General features: G+C 42.5%; 1 protein-coding gene across 5 annotated transcripts in view; it reads left to right on the top strand.

Annotated features, from left to right (window-relative positions):
- Positions 1 to 24993, top strand: part of LOC124607173 (golgin subfamily A member 6-like protein 22) — a 311550-nt gene that overhangs the window by 155655 nt on the left and 130902 nt on the right. For all 5 annotated transcript variants that reach the window (XM_047139399.1, XM_047139390.1, XM_047139407.1 and 2 more), the window contains exon 3: positions 20650 to 20787. In XM_047139399.1, coding sequence (XP_046995355.1) covers positions 20650 to 20787 — 138 coding nt within the window. The remainder of the gene's footprint in view (positions 1 to 20649; positions 20788 to 24993) is intronic.

The following is a 24993-nucleotide window of genomic DNA, read 5'->3' as shown; positions in this document are numbered from 1 at the left end:
AAACTAGACAAAAAAATGCTCTTCCACCTCCACATCTGGGAAAAGAGGAAGAGAGGTACAAACCTCCCAAAAGCCCTCCTGCCCTTCTTCCTCAACAGGGAGATGTGGATGGAAACCAAGAGAACACTCTACAAGACGACAGTCCTCCCAGCACGGGTGTTCTGCGTGGGAAATCACGTAACAGACCAACCACAAAAAACTGCAAGGAGTGCAAAACAAAGTACTAAGGTGGATTCTGAACGCCCCACCATGGACACCCATACGCGAGCTCCACGAAACAGTGGAAATTGAAACCATACACGACACTGTGAAAAGATTAGTGAATACACTGTATAACAAATTAGAAACTCTAAGAGACAGTTGTAGACAACTGAGGGACACAGGTACTGTCATACCCAGAACATGGCACAGGCAGAGAGTACCACGCCTGATCATCCAAGACCCTGTAGAGTAGTAACCACTAGTGAATAGGTAAATGTTTGATATGTTTTTGTCCTTGTTTTGTCCATTCGTGTTCCCTTTTAGTATAATATGCTTTTGTTATTTTGTCTTGCCGATTTCGTGCTCCCTTGTTGGGATCCGATAGTGAATAGATAAATGTTTAATATGTTTTTGTCTTTGTTTTGTCGTTTCGTTCCCTTTTGGTATAATATGCTTTTGTTATTTGTCTTGCCGATTCGTGTTCCCTTGTTGGGATAATTATGTTTTGTTTAGCTAGTAAGACCTGGCATAACCACTACAGCCAAGGTTCCCTTGGAACTTAATCAAACCGCGAAATCCAAGTAATTAGTAGTTTAAGAATCCAAACTAACCTAAGAAGACGTAGCGACTAAGTCCAACCCCCCCCCCCCCCCCACCCCACCCCCCTCTCTGTCGGCTGTGCGACCACCCTTAGCAATATAGATTTACCTAGAGATAACCAGAGCTAGACTAGCAAGTATAGAGTTCAAGTTAAAGTGTAGACGCAGACCAGCTTCGGACCTACGCATGCACGACGCCCGTCCTCAGCGGGCAAGCGGTGGGAAACACCGTACCCCACCAAGGTGGGGACGACCAGCATCCTGTAACAACGAGCACAGCGACCGCCACGGAACGACGACAACATATCGCCGAGCGGCCGACTGGTGCAACTACACAAAAGGAAGCAGTGGGAAGCAGCACCCGCTGCACCCACTGCACAGAACCCAACAATCCTGAACCCACGCCCCATAAATCGAGGACGGTCGGGGGCCGCAAGGCCTTATTGTTACCGACCATGCCCTCCAAAGCCCACGATTTGTTTTTGTAAATAAAAATGAAATCCCAGAGAATAACAGTCAAAACTACACACAAGTACACGTAGATTCGGCGAAGCCGAAGGCACTGTAAAACACCACGTCACACACACAAAAAAAGATAGAGTAATTAATTTCATTGCTGACGGCAGCGCAGCAATATGGCTATGTTTTTTGACGCCACGATGATAATATCGCCACGCACGCTGTTAGAAATAAGTTCAAAATACTTGAAGATGATCTAAAGGTCAACCCGGTTTTAAATTAAAAAATACTTATCGTCTACTTTGGCCGTTCAAATATGAGGTTTTTGAAATTGTTACGATCTGTGGGGCGCCACCTACGCTAAATGTATTTTCCATTTTCGATAGTGAAGTGATGCAGCACAGAAACTAATGCTGATTCCAGTAACAACGTTATCATTAATTGTCTTATACACTATGTGATCAAAATATTCGAACACCTAGATGAAAATGACTTACAAGTACGTGGCGCCCTCCATCGGTAATGCTGGAATTCAGTATGATGTTGGCCCACACTTAGCCTTGATGACAGCTTCCCCTCTCGCAGGCATACGTTCAATCAGGTGCTGGAAGGTTTCTTGGGGAATTTGAGCCCATTCTTCATGGAGTGCTGCATTGAGGAGAGGTATCGATGTCGGTCGGTGAAGCCTGGCATGAAGTCAGCGTTCAAAAACATCCCAAAGGTGTTCTGTAGGATTCAGATCAGGACTCTGAGGAGACCAGTCCATTACAGAAAAAAAAATGGTTCAAATGGCTCTGAGCACTATGGGACTTAACATCTGTGGTCATCAGTCCCCTAGAACTTAGAACTACTTAAACCTAACTAACCTAAGGACATCACACACATCCATGCCCGAGGCAGGATTCGAACCTGTGACCATAGCAGTGCCGCGGTACCGGACAGAGCGCCTAGAACCGCTAGACCACCGCGGCCGGCCAGTCCATTACAAGGATGTTATTGTCGTGTAACCCACTCCGCGACAGGCCATGCATTATGAACAGATGCTAGATCTCGTTGAAAGACGCAATCTCCATCCCCGAATTGCTCTTCAACAGTGGGAAGCAAGAAGGTGCTTAAAACATGGGTGTAGGCCTGTGCTGTGATAGTGCCACGCAAAACAACAAGGGGTGCAAGCCCCCTCCATGAAAAACACGACCAAACCATAACACCACTGCCTCCGAAATTTACTGTTGCCACTACACACGCTGGCAGATGACGTTCACCAGGCATTCGCCTTGCCCACACCCTGCAATTGGATCGCCACATTGTGTACCGTGATTCGTCACTCCACACAATGTTTTGCACTGTTCAATCGTCTAGTGTTTACGCTCCTTACACCAAGCGAGACGTCGTTTGGCATTTACCCTCACGATGTGTGGCTTATAAGCAGCCGCTCGACTATGAGATCCAAGTTTTCTAACCTCCTTCATAGTACTTGCAGTGGATCCTGATGCAGTTTGGAATTCCTGTATGATGGTCTGGATAAATGTCTGCCTATTACACATTACGACCCTCTTCAACTGTCGGCGGTCTCTGTCAGTCAACAGACGAGGTTGGCTTGTACGCTTTTGTGCTGTTTGTGTGACTTCACGTTTCCACTTCACTATTACATCGGAAACAGTGGACCTAGGGATGTTTAGGAGTCTGGAAATCTCGCGTACAGACGTGTGACCCAAGTGACTCCCAATCAGCTGACGACGTTCAAAGTCCGTGAGTTCCGCGGAGCGCCCCATTCTGTTTTCTCACGATGTCTAATGACTACTGAGGTCGCTGATATGGAGTACCTGGCAGTAGGTGGCAGCACAATGCACTTAATATGAAAAACGAATGTTTTTGGGTGTCCGGATACTTTTGATTACATAGTGTATGCCGAGATACCTTTGCCCTTCTGCTTCCTCACCTATTCTTTGTAGAAAGATAGTCAGTGTTTAACAGTAACAAACATTACAATCGGCGATGAAAATAGCAGATGCATATAAAACTGTATTTTATTGCAGATCTCAGCCTCAGTGTGAAGTGAGCTGTAAGCAACATATGCACAGTCAAGCTTTCTGGGTCTACGTGACTTGCTACTAAGTACACAGTTGGTGGCTGTGCTGTATCTGAAACCTAGCTAGATTTGCAATAAAATACATATTTACATGCGACAGATTGCTGTGTTCATCCCTGATTACAACATTTTCACAGTCGCTGAGCACGACAGTACCTAAGGGAATCCAACCTGATGGTATAACGAAACATTTTATTCAAAGGTCACATAGCTTCCTGCATTGACGAAATAATTGTTCAAGAACTTATTTTTCCTCCCTTTTGTTATTCTGTTTCGTGACTGAAAAGCGGAGAAGCTGTTCTGAGCTGGATTTGAACGTGTGGGACATATGACAGACTTGGTTAAGAGGCTTTCAAATATCCTTTCAACTACAGCCCTCGCCGCTTAAGACCACTGAGCATCTGCGTGTTACCCACGTTCTCTCTAGTCCAGTGTCGAGCACAGTGGTGTTCTTCCGCGACCTGTCAATGTCCTCACCGGTTAGGAGGATGTAACAAACTATAACCTTAATACAATACTCGCAAGAATGTTCATAATTATATCTGCGAATATTGATTTCATACACACAACGACTCAGAATACCTGAACCTACATGTATACTCCGCAAGCCACCTGGCGCTATGTAGCGAAGGGTACTTCTAGTACCACTGTCAGATCCCCGCCTCCATCTTCCGTTATCGAATAGCGCGTGGGAAGAATGATTGTCAGTAAACCTCCGTATGAGCTCTAATTTCTCGAATGAGGTAATTTCGCGAGACTATGTGGGTGGAAGTAATATGTTGCGTGACTTTTCCCGGAACCTACGCTGTCGGAATTTCAGTAGTAAATCTCTCCGTGATACAAAATGCTTCTCATGTAGCGTCAACCACTCGAACTTGTTGAGCATTTTCGTAACGCTCTCGCGCCGATTAAACGATCCCGTGACAAAGCTCGTCGCTCTTTGTTGAATCTTGTCCATCTACTCCATCAATCCAACCTGGTAAGGAGCTTTCGTAGATGAACTGCATTTCCTTAAGATTATTGCTATGAATCTCAGTGTGGCATCTGTTTTTCCCACTACTTTTTTTGTATGGTTATCCTACTTAAGATCACTCAGTATTTTACAGTAGTTACTTTTTTGGATTTATTCTCATATGTATGAGCCGTATGGTACATTTATTTACGTTCTGGGGCGTCTGCCAGTCCCTGCACCTTTCAGCAATCCTCTACACGTTTTCCTGCGTTTCATTACTGCCTTCTGACTTTTGATGCCTTCTTCCAAATAACCACATCAGATGCAAGCAGCCTCGTGCTGCTTCGGTATATTGTAAACAGTAATGGTCCTGTCACAATTCTTTCGTTTCTACTGAAACCATTTACATCTGTCTATTTTATTCCGTTAAGAGTGACGTGTTAAGTGCTATCTGCAAGTAAATCCTGAATCCAGTCGCAAAGCTGGTCCAGTACTCTGTAAGCCCGTATTTTTTTCACGAAGTGACAGCACGGGATTGCATGAAACGCGTTCCAGAAGTCAAGGAACACAGCATCAGTCTGAGCGCCGGTGCCTATGGCGACAGTCTTGTCACATCTCTTCGAAACGGAATTCCTGTTTCAACAGTGTGTCCACAACAAACAAGTCCTTGATTAACAGAAGAAGCAAAATCCGTGTTTCCTTCGCCAAATAACAAGTTGTTAAAAATTATTGACGTATGAAAACTACGTAGCCTCTTTCCGAGCTACGTATAGTACGTCGTATGTCATGTGATACTATTTAAATATTAAAACAATTAGTGATAATGTTAATCATTTCTGAGATAGGTTTCACCATATACATAACGCAAAATATGTGAGGCTACAAATAAATTTAGCTAAAAGAATTAGGTTAGAAAAGGTTGTAAACATTCAACCAGACGCCAACCAACCAGCCACAATCACTTGCCTTACTCCCCTCCAGAATGGGAGGGAAAATTCAACACACCAGTTGGAAATTGTAGCCGAATTTTCACCTCTTCTGCTCACTGCATTGTGGCCAATGGTTCAATAGGATTCGGTAAAAACTGCAATTATGGCTCCTATATGTCTTGGCATCCTTTATTCTTACACACAAAACTAACTACAGTACATCTGATCACATAACTAAGTACAGTATCGCCACTCACTTCTACTATGTAAAAGAAACGCAGATTAAAAGAAAAAATTCTCAAGTCGAAAAGAAGCACAAATTGAAAAAAAACTGTTTTTATAAAAGTGACGAATTACAATGAGACGAATGAAGTTTTTAAATTACACATCTTTCAGACTGTCTGCAGACACGAGAAACAGTTTTATTGTAAGAAGAAGATATGCTTAAAACAGGTGAATAGTATATTAACAGGTGAATAGTATATTACGAATAACGACAACCCATTTGAATAGGTGTGGACCGATGAAAGCAATCTGCTCTCCAACTTAACTGTCCTCTTTGGGAAACTGTCTGACGATGTTATTTATGTGATTTCTCACATTTTCTCGGGGTGATGCGTGATGTTTTCGGGTTGTGCGCAATAGTTTGACGAATAGCTGAAATGTATTATTCAAGTGCTGTGAACGCTTGTCTTATGTGTACACACTGCACAAATTCCAAGCATACTGGAGACGTGTCTTTGAAATACGAGGTACGGCTGGAGCCCCGTAAGCACACCACCAGTGTCGCAGTTGCCCATCTATTTCTTAAGTCTCTCCGGTGACAAAGTTATTACCCCCACCTGTCTAAAGGAGACTGTTGTACTGCCCGACCATTTCTTAAAGCACTACATTGGTAAATTTATTACCCCTAACTGTTTAAAGGAGAATGTTGTACAAAATGTTTGCGGCTACCATCTTCTCCACACTCGTAGCTATAATGTCTGATTTCCTTTGCCAATTGTATGAAGACAAAGATTATAAGGTACCTTTGCCTTTATAAAATTGATCACTTTCTTTTTGGTTTTATAAAGAGCAATAAAAAATTTACATTCGAAGACCGTACAGTATGCCAATCAGGCAAAATCGCCGTGAGCATTGAGGCAGTCATACTACCGAGGTACCAGGTTGAAGATGACCGTTTGGTAAAACACCGTATGCCGCTGCGTGTAGAAATCCGTAACTGCCTGCTACACATCCTCGTCCGACAAGAATCGTCGATCCTTCTAGGCCTTCTTTAAGGGACAGAAGGCGTGATAATGGCATGAGGAGAAATTAGGACTATAGTGTGGGTGATCGAATGTCTCCTCCTTGAGTTGTAGTAACTGCTACGTTACGAAATTCTGCCATATCGAGACGTGCGCTATCATGAAGCAGCACTACCCCTTGTCGCAGTTGGTTTTCGACAGACATGCTGCCCCACATTCTTCATTCTCCGATGATTGTCTTCCGGCGTTCGTACTTGGGCAGCCAAGAAAAGAACAACAGCACGTTGGTCCTGTTTGGAAGCTTTTGGTAATAACGTCACCATAGCTGACGTTTCCGTATTTGCCCCACGCACTTCTGGAAGACACGAATGCCACCCTAATCCCTTGCCTACATTTCGGCATTTATATACCCGCATCGGAGTCGCACTACGTTGCATATGCGCTGCCTCAGTTCCTGCAAAACGGAAACCATTTGATCATTCCTTATACGGTATATACTCCAATGTCATTCTTCGCGGGCGTCTGGAAGCCATCGGTCAAGTATGTCATTTTTCGTTGTGAGCGCACCTTAGTTGGCTCCGAGTTGTACCTAAAGACTAACAAGCAGCTCTCAGTCTCGAAGAATCTTCTGCTGGTCGTGTACCAATCAGTCTGCCGGTAGTTACCTGATGACTACAATCGACAGTGACTAGACGGCTCATAGTCTTCATGTAACTCAAAACTGCAGGATTTTAAACTTACAGTGCTGAAGATCTCGTAGTCACGATCAGTGTCACGAAATTTCAGATGTTCTTTCAGCCAAGCGCAAGAGAAGGCGACCTGCGCTGCTCGTTCGGGTTACAGCTCTGCTGAGCTATTTTGCATATCGGACGTCGTCGTCTGTCGTCATACAGAGGGTGAGGCGAGGCCTCCTCGGGAAACAATACAACACTGTTCCGCTCCGGTAGTGTTCACAAAGCATGAACACGTTGCTGCACCGACCGACGCGAGCAGTGAGACAGAAATCGTGCCATCGAGGCCCAACTGCAATGCACCAAACGAGTCAGCTATTGCGTCTCCTCTTTGTAATCGTTTTATATGAAGCTGGATTCGTCTCCACCTGTCTCATTACTGTATTTCTTTGTGATCGATGAAAAGTACTTTTAAAATGTCGCCAGCGTGTGCGTGATGGTGTGACGAAACAAAAGTAGTGACCGTAGGTGCTGAAAAATAGCGTGACGCTTATTAAATGTGATATGAAGCTTTTAGTTATATACTAAAACTTGGTAATTACTTAATGACTACCGATATATTATTCGAAAAACGAAACCATACAATAACTTAGTAGCTCCCAGTAGACATCTCGCTAATACATTGCAATAATAATTCTAGCTATCATAACGTCCTCAGTTGGTCGAGGAAGGGAGCGCACAAGTTTCTTCAGATATGCCATATCCCGCTGAAGCCACTCTGACATACCCCGCAGACATATCAAACCGCAGGATGTTGACTGCTAAGTTTCAGACGCTGTCCCAAATACTACCACCCGTTTTCTGCTAGATTAATATTTGCTGACCTAGCTTGTTACTCGAGGTGTGACAGAACGCCAGGAAGATATGCGTGCTGCCCTGTGAAAATGGCTGTACTCATCTTGTTAGACGAGACTGCCTGCAGAATACTTATCATGAAGATGTAGAAGAAGTGGCAACACCTCACCACCATGAAATTCTGAAATAAACATGCTGACTGATATTCAGGGCATGTTTAGTAAGTGGGCCCAAACAAAGGAGCTACGAAGAACATTCCCTGAAATCCGTCCAGAACTACACCATCTACACACTGCAGGTTAAACGGCTCATTAGACCGTCACTGTAATAGATGCCTCGCGTCATTTGAGAAGAGGTAAAACCGCGAAACGCAACATGCATTCAATCAGCTACTGTCCCTTCCTGCTTTCAACATTCACAAACGTTGTCACTGCTATGTAGAGACTCCAATATCCCAGCACAAAGGATGTCTTGTGAATGAATTGCACATTATGATTCGCTCTTATCGAATTTAACCGCCAAATTGCTGAAGCTGCCGGGGTGGAAGCACCGTCCGCCCTTTCTTTTTATTTCTGCGGAAGAGGCTTTCAGCGGCGAAAAAATTATTTTACACTGATTGCCATATTGGACCAAAAATTAAAACTTGCAAATTGCCCCTACATATCATCAAATACTGAAAACTCTTACTCAACTACACTGCTCTCCTACTAAGGACAGGAGCTTGAATATTAGATCGCGAAACTGATCTCCAACACAGCAATATACCACCGTGTACCATGTCGATGTAGTAAACATGCAATTCATATCTTGCATCATAAAAAATCAGCCCTTTTACATCATTCATACATATACCACGAAGACAGACAGCACCGTATACACTCCTCGCAACACTAGATATTTCCCTGCAAGGTCGGCAGTCATCCGTCCTGACAGGTGTTCTACAAATTCGGGCTCGTTTCCCCTCAGCACAAATGTGTTACTGTTTCTGGTCCGAATGTGCTTCCTTGCTTGCTTTTCTACACATATCTCCAGACTCTGGGATTACAAGAACACATGTATTTTTGCAAGGATTCCTATAATATTATACCATTTTCGCGGTACTTCGCTATATAAAGAACACTGCAGTACCCTATCGATTGCTTGTGCAACATAATTCCGAAGATATAGACTGGAAATTATTCCTCTACAAACCAAAACATTTAGCGAGGTGGAGCGTGCTCTAGACCACTGGGTAACTAGAAACTTATCCTGTCTGCAAAGACCTTTATGTGAAAAAAACTTGACAAAGAAAAGTAGAGTAAACTGATGTTTCCACTCAGTAATACTGATGTCGGTGATGTAACAGATTCCAAATCATCCCTATAATTTACAAAGTCAAATAACGTATTTCTCATGTCTAGAGGATCAGCAAAAGTGTCTTCCACCTGTTACATGCATACACCACAATCGATGTCCATCACCGATAGCTGAGTGGTAAGCGTGAAAGAATGTCACTTCTAAGGATCTGGGTTCGATTCCCAGCTGGGTCAGAGATTTTCTCCGCTCGGGGACTGGGTGTTGCATTGTCCTAATCATCATCACTTCATCCCTATCGACACGCAAACCTATGAAGTGGCGTCAAATCGAAAGGCTTGCACCCAGCGAATGGTCTACCAGATGGGAGGCCCAAGTCATATGTTCTCTCAACTAAATAAAGACGTGAAATGTGAAGAAGCAGTTAACCAAACAATTTACGTGGGAGAGAATAACAGTCCAGCGCAAGCGCACCTCCATATTCAATCTTCTCAAATTTCCACACGATCACTAAAGCTATCCAACACATACTAAGTATTAGTTCGCTATTCGGCCGTCTAGAGGATAACACAGTTAAGTCATCTACATTCCTACACTCCAACAGGCCTCTACATTTGGACAGCTCCTACTGTTAATGGGAAACCTGAATCATCCCCACACAGGTGCTGCACGCCAAGCATGCACATGTAGAATCATCATCCCAAGAAATCGGTCACATATATATTTTATCCCTGAACTTTCAACTAAATGTTGCAATCACGGTCTCAGTTGAACAACATTCGACAATGAGCAAAGTATCGGAAATACATCCTGTTGATGGCTGTGGCTCTGGAAATATCAGTACCATTCTTATAATGCTAACTTGGGTCTACTACAGGCCATCCGTGACACATGCATATATATACAGACATACAGACATACAGAAAACAGAACAAACGCTCTCCAAATGTGGAGGTGGCTGGACACAATCGAGGACAGTGCTATACTACACCTACCGATCAGTGCATTTGGGCTTGGTGTTGGCAGCTGTGCTACATTTACAAGCAATTTTAGAACATAGAAGGAGAGGTAATGCCATGATCGCATGGATAGATCTCAGATAAAATCGATAGAGTTTGCAAAAAATGATGGGGGAATAGGTATAAATTGACCGAATATACACCAAAATGCAGGAAAATTGAGTAAGTACTTGTGTATCTTCTGGTTAGCTCAGAACAATTTGTACATGGGAACAAGTATGCGGCAGCAAGAGGAATTCGAGAAAACGTCGACGTGGAACCGAAGGGAATCAGGGAAGCAATCAATTTTTTTTTCCATCGAGGCAACATTATACTGTATGTCTGTTGAGATACCAGTGATACACGTGAGTTGACTTCTGTATTTGACGTTTTTCAGGAAGACAGAGAACCATCCGCCTCTAAACTTACATGCATCTGCGTTAAAAGATGACAGAGAGTGGACGGGGTGATCGATTGAATTGGAGCTATAACGAGGTACCATTTAATGGTAGACTGATGATGCATTCTAGAGAACGGAAAGTTGCTGTAGGTCAATTTTTCCATTGTTCTGTTAGGATGCATCAGTTGCATGACATAGCCTGCGTTCAACTCTTATACAGCCACGTGTTCTGTACGTGATTTAAAGCACTCTCTACTTGTGATCGTTAACGGTAAACCTGTCGGTCATCAGAGGACTTCCATCTCATGTGTGATGAAACGTGATACATTCCTCTAAACGAACTATGATTTATGCGATGTACTCCATCCCAATGTCGCATGTTAAGTGTAAAATCGATACTTCAGTTTCATATCTAAGTTAGCGATAGGTTTTTGTGAGACACTGCAATCCCCTGTGTATACATCTGCTTGAGAGATGTGGTGTTTACAGAGTTAGTGGCGGAATGACCTGTAATTTTCACATGTTGGATGCTGCTGCTATGTGTTTATCTGTTTCCTTGAAAGAGGTATTCCCCGTTATTAACCATAATTTTATATAGGGCTGATGCAGGCATAATATAATTTCTGAAGCATGATCGGATGTGAACAGTGGACGCTATACATCTCTGGAAAGCTATATTGTGCTCATATCACACAGAGCCAATGTTTTAAGGAGGTATTTTTTTAGTTTTGCGGTTCGATAACATAGTTTATCATAGAGAAACCGGGAAGAAGGATGTATGTCATGCACTTGAAATATATTTCTAACATTGGAATATTAACAGCACCACATTCTGTACGACTGATAGGTCTGAAACGCAAGCGATCTAACATTATAGCCCGATTTAAGTGCGGAACGTTGTAGCTTTAGGAGTGCGTGTGTTTATGTTCTCTCTTACCAATACCTTCCAGATACTGATCCTAGACTTTGGAATAATACTTTAAAATTGATAGCTTGGTTGATTCACGTAAAAATGCTTCGAACTCCATCCATCTGGAGCTTCATTGCGCATAAAAATCACCTGTTTCTTGTTCTTCTTCACCGTCTGCTATTACATCACAACACTTTCAGATCTGTTACTATGCATCGATAAGGAGTGCTAACCTCCTCGACATGGGCGCATCTCAAGAAATCTTGTGCACTTGGATGGGCGAGGACTCGGCAAGCTTCATTCATTCACGAGACGTGGAATGTAGCGGTCTACATCTGGTCGACTGCAGATTAAATCGGTAGCGGTGCTGCAGGGCAGGCTGGTAAATGACAGTGTGAGAGGGGTCTTTCAGTTTCTAATTTTACCTTAAGACTGCGAGAATGCTCTGTGACTCCCATCTGCATAGAGATAGATCGTAAATTAAGCACTATGCTCGAAGTGTTAGAAATATGTAGAGCACTGTCTGATATACTTTGATGATGGATGTGTTCGAGAATTAACAATGCATGAACGTACTGCACAGTCATCTATCCACATTCGCAATGATACTAACAAAGTGGTGGAGGGGAAGGTTTAGCTATGATACTGAAATTGGGAAACACGCTGTCACATCATTGGTCGGTGTTGAAATTACTGTAAAATTGGTGAAATTGTTCACACAATCAACTGCAGTGCTTATTATTTCAGTACATCGAAGGTGTCTTTTCCATCCCATCCATCCACTGGTACGCTGTTGGTTACCACATAATGACTGACTGACATGGCTTGTTTGACATGGAGAAAGAGTTTTGGTGGAGGGACAACGCCTTCTGGGGATGGATAGCACCGAAACAGTGATCGTGTACATGACTGCAATATGAGGAATCAGTCGAAACTGAATGCAGAGCCATCAGCTATTCCATCACTGTGACAGATGAGTTTAAATGTAGAGGTCGTCAATCACTTTCGTACAGCAGTTTGGGAACTCTCCTCAACGCCACCAAACTCTTCCAGTTTCCTTATGTTGTAACTGTCTTTTATTTAAAATCATCCAGTGGGTGCAGCGTGTTGTGGTAGGCGCAGTAACAACATGATTTACACCGTGCGATGTCTAGTTTTTTGCGAGAGGCAGTGGATCAGAACGTGTTAATGTCAGTTTAGAACCTGACACAGACCTCGAAGTCGTGGCATAAAAACAAAATGTATGGCAGTGTACAAAGCGTGTTACAGCAGAAAAAAACAATGTTTCAAACAAAAACACAGGGTCACAGGGAGCGTCTCTTGCGACTTACAGTATCGTCTGTGGAATACGGTCATCCTCCTACAGTATAGATGATGGAACTTTAAACTGGTCTGAGCAGTGGAGCAATACCTGTATATTTAATAGAATAGTCACATGTGCTCGAAGCCGGCACACATGCGGTATTTGTTTTCGATATATGTGTGTGTGGGGGGGGGGGGGGGGGGAGAGACGCGGTAAAAACCTTTTTGAGTTCTCTATCGTATGAAGTTAGTGGAGCTTCTATAGTTCGTAATTTTCCTCTGGTGGATGCAACAGAACAACGATGATATAATGTTGGGGTGATAGAGGTGAATGGACCCTGAGCGATGTGGATCTGTAGTACCTGCTTGTAGTTTAGAGAAGCACCACAATGCGGTAGCAAAATCCACGTCCTTCCTGCAGTTCACGTACTGTCTTTTATACTACCTGGTGTTGCTGGAGGAAGCTTTGTTTCCGTCAAATCGTCAAAACGCAGTTCTGTCGCAGTAACTCTGCTTCACCTGTTTCTACACGGGTTGCAGAAGGTGGTAGATATAGCTTTTTCAGACTTCTACTCAGTTCCGACTTACATTGGAACAATCACATAAGCAAAGCTGCAGGGACGATAGCGCAGAGTCTGAGGGGTAGTTGCAAGACGCACAGGGGCTACCTAAAACCATGTTGGCATTTTACTGCAGGTGATAGGTTCAAGAAAGGTGGCTCGTTTCGAGATATGAGAGTGCCAGAAATATGATTCACTAGTGACTGTAATCATTATAGGACTTCTCCACAAGACTCAACGCAGGTATGTGGTTGAATGAAAAGACTTGATTCTAAATCATAGACATCATTTCTAGCAGATAGCGTAACACTAGAGATCTGAAAAGCTAGTGCACATTTCTTACGACCTGAATCAGCACACCATATACTACTGTTTGTGATCCTTCTCAATCAGTCATCACCTATAACTCAGTGGTTATATCGCAGAACCTCTGACATGGTATTGAGACAGAATACGTTACAAATACTGGAGAAATATCTAGTGGCGGCAGCGTGGGGAGGTTGCACATAGCAGATTCAAACCATGTTCCTTAGCCAAACCACTTCAAAATTCAGCAATTTTATGACGAAGTTGCTACAAGTAACCGGTCCGCTGGTCTGATAATGTACATTCCTATGATCACCTTCTCGGTATTTGTCTCGACAAAAAACCATCTCATTCAGAGGTAATGTCGTACCTCGATTTATAAAGCAAGTATAGCTTTTAACATGGATACTTGTATGCACTTGTAGAACCTAGACCGCTTGTGATGGTGATATGGTTGTGGTTTTTTTTTAACATTTCGTTGTTTGTAAGACGATTATGCCTCTCTTTCTAAGACACGGCGGTAGCACTCGCAAGAAAGACTTATGAGACATGTTCACCCATCTTTGATTTTCGGTCAGTGTTATTTCGCATCGCCAGCAATCAGTTATTGATGTAGTATTATACTTGGTAGTAGGGGGTGCGTGATAGGTTCGCCTTGCGTAACAGGCTCATAAAGTATATGTTAGTGGTCAGACAAGTGGAAAGAAAGGTATGGATTTGACGTGGAATACTGTGATGGTGAAGGGAAGCGTATGTCACGTCATAAGAATGGTACAAATATTTCTGCTTCCAGAGCCGTCAGCAGGATGTATTTCCGATACTCCTCTCATTGTCGAATGTCATTTAACTGAAACCAAAATTGTAACATTTAATTGTAGTATAGCGATCAAATATATATGTGACCGATTTTGTAGGATGATTCCGTCTATGCGTCACCTGTGATGGGAATGATTCACATTTCCAGCTAATGGTAGAGGCCGTCCGAATGGAGACAGCCGAATATTAAATTGCTACACCAAGAAGAAATGCAGATGACAAATGGGTATTCACTGGACAAATATACTAGAACTGACATGTGATTACATTTTCACGCAATTTGGGTGCATAGATCCTGAGAAATCAGTACCCAGAACAACCACCTCTGGCCGTAATAACGGCCTTGATACGCCTGGGCATTGAGTCAAACAGAGCTTGAATGGCGTGTACAGGTACAGCTGCCCATGCCGCTTCAACACGATACCACAGATCATCAAGAGTAGTGACTGGCGTATTGTGACGAGCCAGTTGCTCGACCACCATTGAAAAGACGTTTCCAGTTGGTGAGAGAACTGGAGAATGTGCTGGCCAGGGCAGCAGTCGAACATTTTCTGTATCCAGAAAGGGCCGTACAGGACCTGCAACATGCAGTCATGCATTATCCTGCTGAAATGTAGGGTTTTGCAGGGATTGAATGAAGGGTAGAGCCACTGGTCGTAACACATCTGAACTGTAACATCCAATGTTCAAAGTGCCGTCAATGCGAACAAGAGGTGACCGAGACGCGTAACTAATGGCACCCCATACCATCACGCCGGGTGATACGCCAGTATGGCGATGACGAATACACGCTTCCAATGTGCGTTCACCGCGATGTCGCCAAACACGGATGCGACCATCATGATGCTGTAAACAGAACCTGGATTCATCTGACAAAATGACGTTTCGCCATTCGTGCACCCAGGTTTGTCGTTGAGTACATCATCGCAGGAACTCCTGTCTGTGATGCAGCGTCCAGCGTAACCGCAGCCATGGTCTCCGAGCTGATAGTCCATGCTGCTGCAAACATCATCGAACTGTTTATGCAGATGGTTGTTGTCTTGCAAATGTCCCCATCTGTTGACTCAGGGATCGAGACGTGGCTGCACGAACCGTTACAGCCATGCAGATAAGATGCCTGTCATCTCGACTGCTAGTGATACAAGGCCGTTGGGATCCAGCATGGCGTTCTGTATTACCCTCCTGAACCCACCGATTCCATATTCTGCTAACAGTCATTGGATCTCGACGATCGCGAGCAGCAATGTCGCGATACGATAAACCGCAATCGTGATAGGCTAAAATCCGACCTTTATCAACGTCAGAAACGTGATGGTACGCATTTCTCCTCCTTACACGAGGCATCACAATAACGTTTCACCAGGCAACGCCGGTCAACTGCTGTTTGTGTATGAGAAATTGGTTGGAAACTTTCCTCATGTCAGCGCGTTGTAGGTGTCGCCACCTGCGCCAACCTTGTGTGAAAGCTCTGAAAAGCTAATCATTTGTATATCACAGCATCTTCTTTGTGTCGGTTAAATTTCGCGTCTGCAGCACGCCATCTTTGCGGTGTAGCAATTTTAATGGCCAGTATTGTACCTAGTATGTGTTGGATAGCTTTCATGATCGTGTGGAAATTTGAGAAGATTGAATATGGAGGTGTGTTTTGCGCTGGACGATTATTCCCACCTATGTAAATTGTTGGGTTGACTGCTTGTTCACATTTCGTGTCTTTATTAAGTTGAGAGAACATCGATTGTGGTGTGTGCATCTAGCAAGTGAAAGACATGGTTGATGGTTCTCTAGACATGAGAAACACTTTAGTTCGCCTTGTAAATTATACGGATGATTTGGAATCTGTTACCTCACCAACATTGGTATTCCATGAGTGGAAACATAGTTTTCCTCTATTTTTCTTTTGTCGAGTTTTTTTCACAGACGGGATAAGTTTCTAGTTACTCATTGGTCTAGAGCACGCTCCATCTCACTAAATTTTTGGGTTTGTAGAGGAATAATTTCCAGTCTATATCTTCAGAATTATGTTGCACTGCAGTGTTCTTTATATCAGGAAGTACCGTGAAAATGGTATAATATTATGGCAAACCATGCCAAAATACATGTGTTCTTGAAATCCCAGAGTCTGGAGATGGGTGTAGAAAAGCAAGGGAGGAAGCAGGTTCGGACCAGAAACAGTAATGCATTTGTGCCGAGGGGAAACGAGTCCGAATTTGTAGAACACCTGTCGGAGTGGATGACTGCCGACCTTGCAGGGAAATATCTAGTGTTGCGAGGAGTGTATACAGTGCTGTCTGTATTCGCGGCATTTATACAAATGATGTAAAAGGGCTGATTTTGTATGGCGCAGGATACAAATTGCATGTTTACTACATCAATACGGTATGCGGTGGTATATTTCTGGGTTGGAGATCAGTTTCACGATCTAATATTCGAAGTCCTGTACTCAGTAGGAGAGCAGTGTAATTGAGTAAGAGTTTTTCGATATTTGACGATATGTAGGAGCACTTTGCAAGGTTTAATTGTCAGGACAATATGGCGATCTGAGTAAAATAGTTTTTTCGCCACTGAAAGCCTCTTCTGAAGAAAGAATAAGAAAAGGCAGACGGTGCTTCCACACCTGCAGCATCAGTAATTTGGTGAGTAAATTCGATAAGAGAGAATCATAATGTGCAATCCATTCACAAGACATCCTTTGTGCTGGGATATAGGAGTCTCTACATAGTGGTTGGATGACTCAGGTTAGTGAAGGTAACCCAAGTGCCCCTTTTTTCCCATTATAGGTTGGTAGAGGTAGCCCAAGTGGCTTTTCTTCACCGCCAAAATCAAATTTCCCTCCAATCCCTAGGAAGAGGCGGTCGGATGACTTAGGTTAGTGGAGGTAGCCCAAGTGACCTATCTTCCCGCCAATTTCTTAGGTTGGTAGAGATGTGTTGCATTGTCCTGATGGAATTTCAATGTCGCGCCATTTTCAGTGGGAGGGGAGGGGAGGGGCGTCAGGTTAGTGGAGGTAGCCCAATTGACCTATCTTCCCGCCAAAATCCGCCATTTTGAATGACATCATGGCCGCCATATTGGAGGACATCATGCACTGTTGCCAAGTCTACAGGCCGCCATCTTGGATGATGTCATTGCTGCCATCTTGGCTACATGTGGCATCAATGAAGAGTGGGGTGACGCCTGCCTTGCCCTTCTAATTTCATCGGCTCTGCTGTTCAGTTCGCCAACTCTGCTGTTCAGTTTAGAGAGAAATTCGATCTAACGAGGTTCAAATTGGCGAGTCCACTGTATCAGCAAACGGAGCTTGGTTAGAAATGTAAAGTAATCAACATCCGCCACACAGAACACCAAAATATCATATGTGCAAGGCCTATATTACGATACGAAAACAAATACCGGCAGTAGTGCTCATTATGGCCTGATACTGGCAGTGACTTTGAATACGGGAAAATACGGCTCGAGAATCCGTATTCTTGTGTTGCGAAATACGAGTGCTAGATGATAACATTTTTCATTTATAATTAATGTGTGAGTGTGGTGGTAACGAGTGTACCTGGAAACGTTTCTGTTTTCTTGGAAAGAAATATATCAGAGAAATCTCAATCAAAAACTAATATTGACTCCCTATATCTGGAGTTCATGGTAATGTAAAATCTTGTAAATGACTTTGTGGTCGACTTTTGACTGTAAAATTATTTATTTGTAAAACCCAATATTGCAACTTCGACGGTATGGCCGTTATGAAGTGAAAATCTGTCTATTATCCTCTTTGAATTGCATTGTAAATATGTTGGTCGTACCGTATTCTGCTTAATATTTACTCGCGTCCATAGTACTCATATAAAGGAGAGGTTAGTTTCGCCAGCTTCTATGGATCCATGTCTATTTGTTACTGCTTACGAATATGTATGTGAAGTGCTTGGTTAAAATGCTGTGCAAATATATTGCTCGTATTCTACGTTATTTTGAGATGTTCTTCACAAAGGATTAACATTATTTGAAATTCAGGTCATTAACAAACACCAGTCAAAGAGTTCTGACCTGGTCCTTAATGACCAAGAGCAGTTTCAGTACACACACTTATTAAAGTAGCATCCAGTTATTATTCCTTTCGCTGTTAGCTAATGTGCTTGTTATAAGTGTTCCACATTCCATAGGTGTCTTCCTTCCCCTCCCTTTATTTCGTCTGTTCATCACATTCATCAGTTGTTCCATATGACATAGTGGCCTGTGCCATTACTCACCAGTAGAACATTTTTGTTTTATACACTCATATAGTTTTAATATTTGAATACACTGTAGTGTAAAATTTGTTTGTTCAGTGTCTCTTTAGTTATTACATCATGCTTGTGTTTTATATTGATATAGTCATAAAATGTCACGTATTCTTTGTACAGCTATGAAAATAAATATTATTGTGATACATTAATACGTTGTATTGAAGTTATTAATATGTCAATGTTCCTCCAAAAGCCGACGGAATATTCCATTACATTATTTTTGTTCGCATCTGTTTTTCATACTATCGTATTTTAATGGATTTTCATTGACTTCTGCTGAATGTGTGCACATATTTGCGTTATTATTGTCGCATTTTTAGAATTTGCAAAGACGAATGCTCTGTTCACTAAATTTACAAAGTATATTCATCTGCATCTGCTGTACATCCATACTCTGTAAACCACTGTGTGAAGTGCATGGTACTTAGTTAACAAGAAGCAACACCATTGAAAGTAGAGATACATTACATACTCATTCCATCACAAGACGTAATGAAATTGAATACAAATTCTGTCAAAACCTACTAACATGGGGTTCTTCATTAAATGCGATTAAGTACGGTTAACGGTTGCAAACGAAAATAAAGTGGAATTAAAGCAATATACTGGTACTCTCAATGCATTTGAAACGGCAGCACACATACACACAGATGCGTCAGCAGTAACAAATACAGTAAGCCCATAGACCACCTTACAACGAAAACAGCTTCTGTTATAAATGACACAAAAACCAGTATGGAATCATTTGCCACGCCCAACATAACGAATGCAAGCACGCGAGTAACATTTTTACAATGCAATTCAAAGAGTTCAACATACAAGAGAAGTCGTAATCCATACTCCATAGCACAATGTGGTAAAAGCGGCTTGTGTTATACAAAACGAAAACAAACATGGATGACTTAAATTCACCCAGTAAGAAGGCGGGATAATGGGTTGATAAATTTGCAGCATTCCAAGTGGTCTGGCAGCTAACCAAGGCCGTGTTACCGGACGTCCCTATGGTTTCACCCTTGTGCTCCGCCGACACCATTGTTGCGCAATGTATTGAGCACACGTGCGGAAACACATTTTTATTTCAGTTTTCTGTCATTTCCAGTTCCTTAAACACAATAAAATAGTGTGCCTGTAATCCTAAACAGTAGCCCGTATTATTATTTCTAATTCATAACTGCTAAAGGCCAATTTCACCGCAAAAGATTGGGCAGGGCAGGTGTGGGCTCTTACAGCTTGGGGTCCGTAGCTACGTATAGCGTGGTATGTGATAAACGAGCTTCTGCTGTACAAGTACAACCTATGCTTTGAGCCTCTTTCAGGCGTCTTCTGTCAGTGTGTATTGTGAACTTTCTAAAAAGTCGTTGATAGTGTCTGCGATGTACAGAGAACTACTTTATAACTAAATCTAGCACGGTGTACAGGTCGAACACACGAAAGTGAATTGAAGCACACCATTCAGTAAAGGCTACGTGCCCAATTGAAAACGGTCGTACACCTAATGTTATTTGGTTACAAAAAATGAAGGTGGACGGACAATGATATTAACGATCTGAACTCTGTCGGTTTGAAATGAAGAAGCCCTGCACCAAAGTAAGGATTTACATCAGCAATACAGCAGCAATATCGTCTAATTTAGCAACTGATATCTCTGTTAATCTCTGTTACCAGTATGTATGGGCCCTACTGCATTAATGACGTTTTTGAATCTTCTGTATGTTTGTTGTGACATACCAGAAGTTTTCATCTCACATTAAGGCAAGAGTATCCTATATAATATTTTTTTCTGCACAGGTCTTCAGGCTGAGCTGGAGGCAGCGAATAAGGACTCAGAGAGTGTCCGCCAAAAACTGCGCCAGCTGGAAAGTGAACTCACAACTTACAGACAACAAAATGCAGATCTTCTGGAGCAACTTAACCAGAAAACGACAGGTTTGTTGAAAAAACTTCTTACACATTTCACTCCCCACAAATTTTAATGTGTGTGTGTGTGTGTGTGTGTGTGTGTGTGTGTGTGTGTGTGTGTGTGTCCTCATATTTATCATTTCATAAGTAGACTGATATATATGCGATTAGTCTCAGTTCTGTCGAACATGCCCAACATCATATAAACATTGAAAATGAAATAGAGGAATGGGGAGGAAAGGAAAAGAGGAAGTGTGGGTGGTGAACTAGCGACTTTCAGCTACACAAGGCTCTGTGGATATTTAATGGCGAAAGTTAAAAATTATTTTTATGTATTGTATTGTGATTGAGCAAACCACCATCAGCTGAAACTGAGATTTATCATCAGAAACAAAAAGCCATTAAGGAATAAATGTGCTGGAAAGTAGGCCTAAGTGTAAGAATTCCAAGAACCTTATAAAAGCCTGTGAATGATGTGCACTTATTTCCTTGACATAATATTCTTGCTACCTACTTCTGATTAGTAAATATTACATTTACTTTTAAGTTCATTGTCCCAACAGATAATGCAATAAGAAAGAATGGGGTAAAATGGAAATGGGTATTTGGCATCATCGGCCGCCTTGGGGCAGGTCTTATTACAGTCAACGCCACATTGGACGACCTGGATGGGGATGAAATGATGATGAAGACAACTCAACACCCAGCCCCTGAGTGGAGAAAATCCCCAATCCAGACAGGAATCAAACCTGGGCCTGTAGGATGGCAATCCATCACGCGACCTGTAGGATGGCAATCCGTCACTCAGACCACTCAGCTATCGGGACAGACAGAAAGGATGAGGTGTCAGTAAGCAAAATAAGCCAACACTCTTGTTTTAAGTCAACCCAATGACAGATACTTATAAGGGCAAAACATGCGGAACTGAGCTGCTTCATTAGTTTACCTATGTGAAAGTCCATCTTAATTTGTTGTCCTGTTAGATCCCAAATAATTTTACACAGAGTGTTTTATTTAATGTATGACTGCTAATGACTTTCCTGGGACCAGCAGGTCAGGTTTACTTACTTGAAACCACATAATATGACTCTTTGTAAAATTAAGACAAATTGTACAGTATGCTGTGAACTGCTTGTAGGCCTATTCAAATACCAACTGAGTTGTGTGTCATGAGATTATGTTTGGATCAGGCTTGATAAGTATGTGTACATCATCAGTTTTTGAACCATCCTTTGAAGTCACTGGAAAAGCATTTATGTAGATTTAGAACAAGGGGGATCCAGTACCAGTCCTTGTCGGAACCCATATGTTGTGTTTGCCAATTACAAGATTGCTCTCATGACAGTGGCTCTGTTTGTCAGTGTAACCCTCTGATTTCTGTTATGAAAGTAAGACTCAATACATACGAGAGAGTTGCACTTGATGGCTAAAAGAGAGATGATATAAAATGCAGACTGGCAGCAGCAAGAAAAGAGTTTCTGAAAAAGAGAAATTTGTAACATTGTATATAAATGTAAGTGTTATATCTGTTCTCAGGATATTTGTGTGGAGCTTTTGCTGTGTGTGGAAGTGGAAAGTGTACAACAAACAGTTCAGACAAGAAGAGAATAAAACTTTCTAACTGAGGTGCTATGGAAAAATGCTGAAGATAAGGTAGCCTATGGAGATCAAGTAACTGATGAAGAGGCACTGAATTGTATTGGAGGAAAAAGACATTTTTGGTGAAACTGAGTAAAGGAAGGATAAAACAATGGAAAGTCAGGAATGGAATAACAACAGTGTTAAAGGCATATATCGCTACTCACCACAAAGAGGCTGTTTGCAGACAGACGTAGTGAAAAGACTGCTAATCTGTTAGCTTTCAGAGAGAAAAGTCCTTCTTCAGAAGTAAAAAGCAAACACATGCTTAAACAAGCAGATCTTACACACAAAGAGCTATTGTCTGTGGCTGTTCTGACCTGACTGCAGGTGTTGTCTGTGCCTGATGACTGCAGCAATATGTGGTATGTGGTTGGAGTAAGAAGGGGAAGCAAGTGGGGATGGACATTGCACTTCATTGTAGTTATGAAGTGCAGGGATTACCTGGCAGAGGGTCTCTGCCAGATGTCAGATACGTTCATGTACAAATCTTGCCTCAATGACCCCATTCCTGAAATCCGGCAGGTTCCATGCAAAAGACCTAAGTGAAAGACTTGTCTCAGTGTCCCATACATCCTCCCATTACCACCTACTCCAGTCCTATGACAGGCATTGCCTATCCCATCAAAGGCAGTGCTGCCTGTGAAAGCAGCCATGTGATCTTCAAACTAGGTTGCAATCACTGTGCAACTTTCTACGTGGCCATGGCAACTGATGAGCTGTCTTTCCACATGAATGGCCACCGCCAAACTGTGGCCAAGAGAGTTTTGGACCACCCAGTTGCTTAACATTCTGCCCAACACAGTATGCTTTACTTGAATGACTGCTTCACAGCCTGCACTATTTGGGTCCTTCCTACCAACATCAGCTTTTCTAAACTGTGCAGATGTGAACTCTCCCTGCAACATATCTTTCATAATACTTGTAACCCCCCTGGCCTCAGCCTTCACTAGTCCCTGTTCTTCACCCCCTTTTCCTGCTTTCACTCTAGCACTACCCAGGCCTCCTGTTCCACCAATGCATCCAATGCATCTACCAGTCTTTTCCCCTTCTGTACACCTCTCCCCTTCCCCCTCCCCCAACACAGTCACCCGACACTGCACCTAGCAACCCTGTCCTCTCCCCACTATGTCCTTGCTTGCTCCTGCAGCAGCATAACATCTTCCCCCACCCCTTCCCTGCTATCCCTCCTCTCCCCACCCCGTACCTCCTCCTTATTCCCATCACCCACCAAGAATTGCTGCTCTTGTCAAACATAGGTGCATCCTGCAATCGGGCCAGAAAGGCTGTAGACAGTAGCCATGCATGTGTGAATCCTCCTTGTGTGAAAAAAGATGAAACAAACTTTGTCATTTCAAATGTGTTTGACTGTGAATTGCAAGAGTATTATGTTGCAATATGAACTCATACCAAAACTGAAAGAGCCATTGTATGGAACACACTTTTGAACACATGAAGACATTGCCATAGGAGTGACGTGTGAGATCCGAGATTTGCTCATGGTAAGGCCACAGGTATCCAGCGTCTTCCATAGCATTGGCAGTGTGTGAGGGAATCGTTGGGAGGCTATTTTGAGGGACTCTAAGATGTCACAGGTGTGTGTTCCTGCACTTTATTATTGTGTACTGTTGCAATTGACAGTAAACACATTTGAAATGACAAAATTTGTTTCGTCTTTTTCCTCATGGTATATCTATATGGTGGTGTGTGTGTGTTCATCCATCTCCCTATATGTAATGTTTACATATATATTGACCTTCCATTTGAATATTTCAGATTTTTTTAATTCATTACCATTTTTGAGACAAAAAATAATTGCCATGACTTTTGCAATAACCCTCACACTTCCAGTTCCTCATTCAGATATACCACAAAATGATGTCAGTAAAATTTCTTATTTTCCAATGTATTCAAAAATAGAATAGCAAGACTAATTCATAGATTAAATAGCTGTCATAATCTGAACAGTTGCCAGGCTCAGAAGATGTGCAAGCACCCAAGATGACACTTGTGTAATTATAAATCCTGGATAACAACAGTACTGCGTAAGAGGTTGAATTGCTACTCACCGTATAGATGAGACATTGAGTTGCAGACAGGAACTGTAAAAAGACTGCTGTACAAGGCCTTTTGGCTGAAAACTCAGATGTATATCAGTCTTTTTGTTGTGCCTGTCTGTGTGACCAGAGACAGTGGTTACATGTAAGTGAGTTGTGCATTTGTGACTCTGTGTGTGTGTGTGTTTTGAACTTTAGAAGAAGGCTTTCTGGCTGAAAGCTCAGATGCATAGCAGTCTTTTTGTTGTGCCTGTTTGCAACTCAGTGTCTCCTCTGTATGATGAGTAGCAGTCTGTCCTTTTTATAATACACATGAAATGTATTCGCAGTTGCGAATATGGACAATTGTCCACTGTATAATGGAATGAAGCCAATGAAAATTTTGTGCCGGACTGGGACTTGAACCCATATTTCCCACTTATTGCAAGTGGTTACCTTACCATTAGGCTACCCGAGCATGACTCACAGCCAGACCCAAGCTTCGATATGTCGTAAACCAAGTCTCTACAACCTGTAATCATACATCCATTATGTATAT

Source organism: Schistocerca americana, chromosome 1 (genome assembly GCF_021461395.2).
Source record: "Schistocerca americana isolate TAMUIC-IGC-003095 chromosome 1, iqSchAmer2.1, whole genome shotgun sequence".
In the NCBI taxonomy this organism is placed as follows: Eukaryota; Metazoa; Arthropoda; class Insecta; order Orthoptera; family Acrididae; genus Schistocerca; species Schistocerca americana.
The sequence above is the reverse complement of the archived record's forward strand: the minus strand, read 5'-3'. Positions and strand labels throughout refer to the sequence as shown.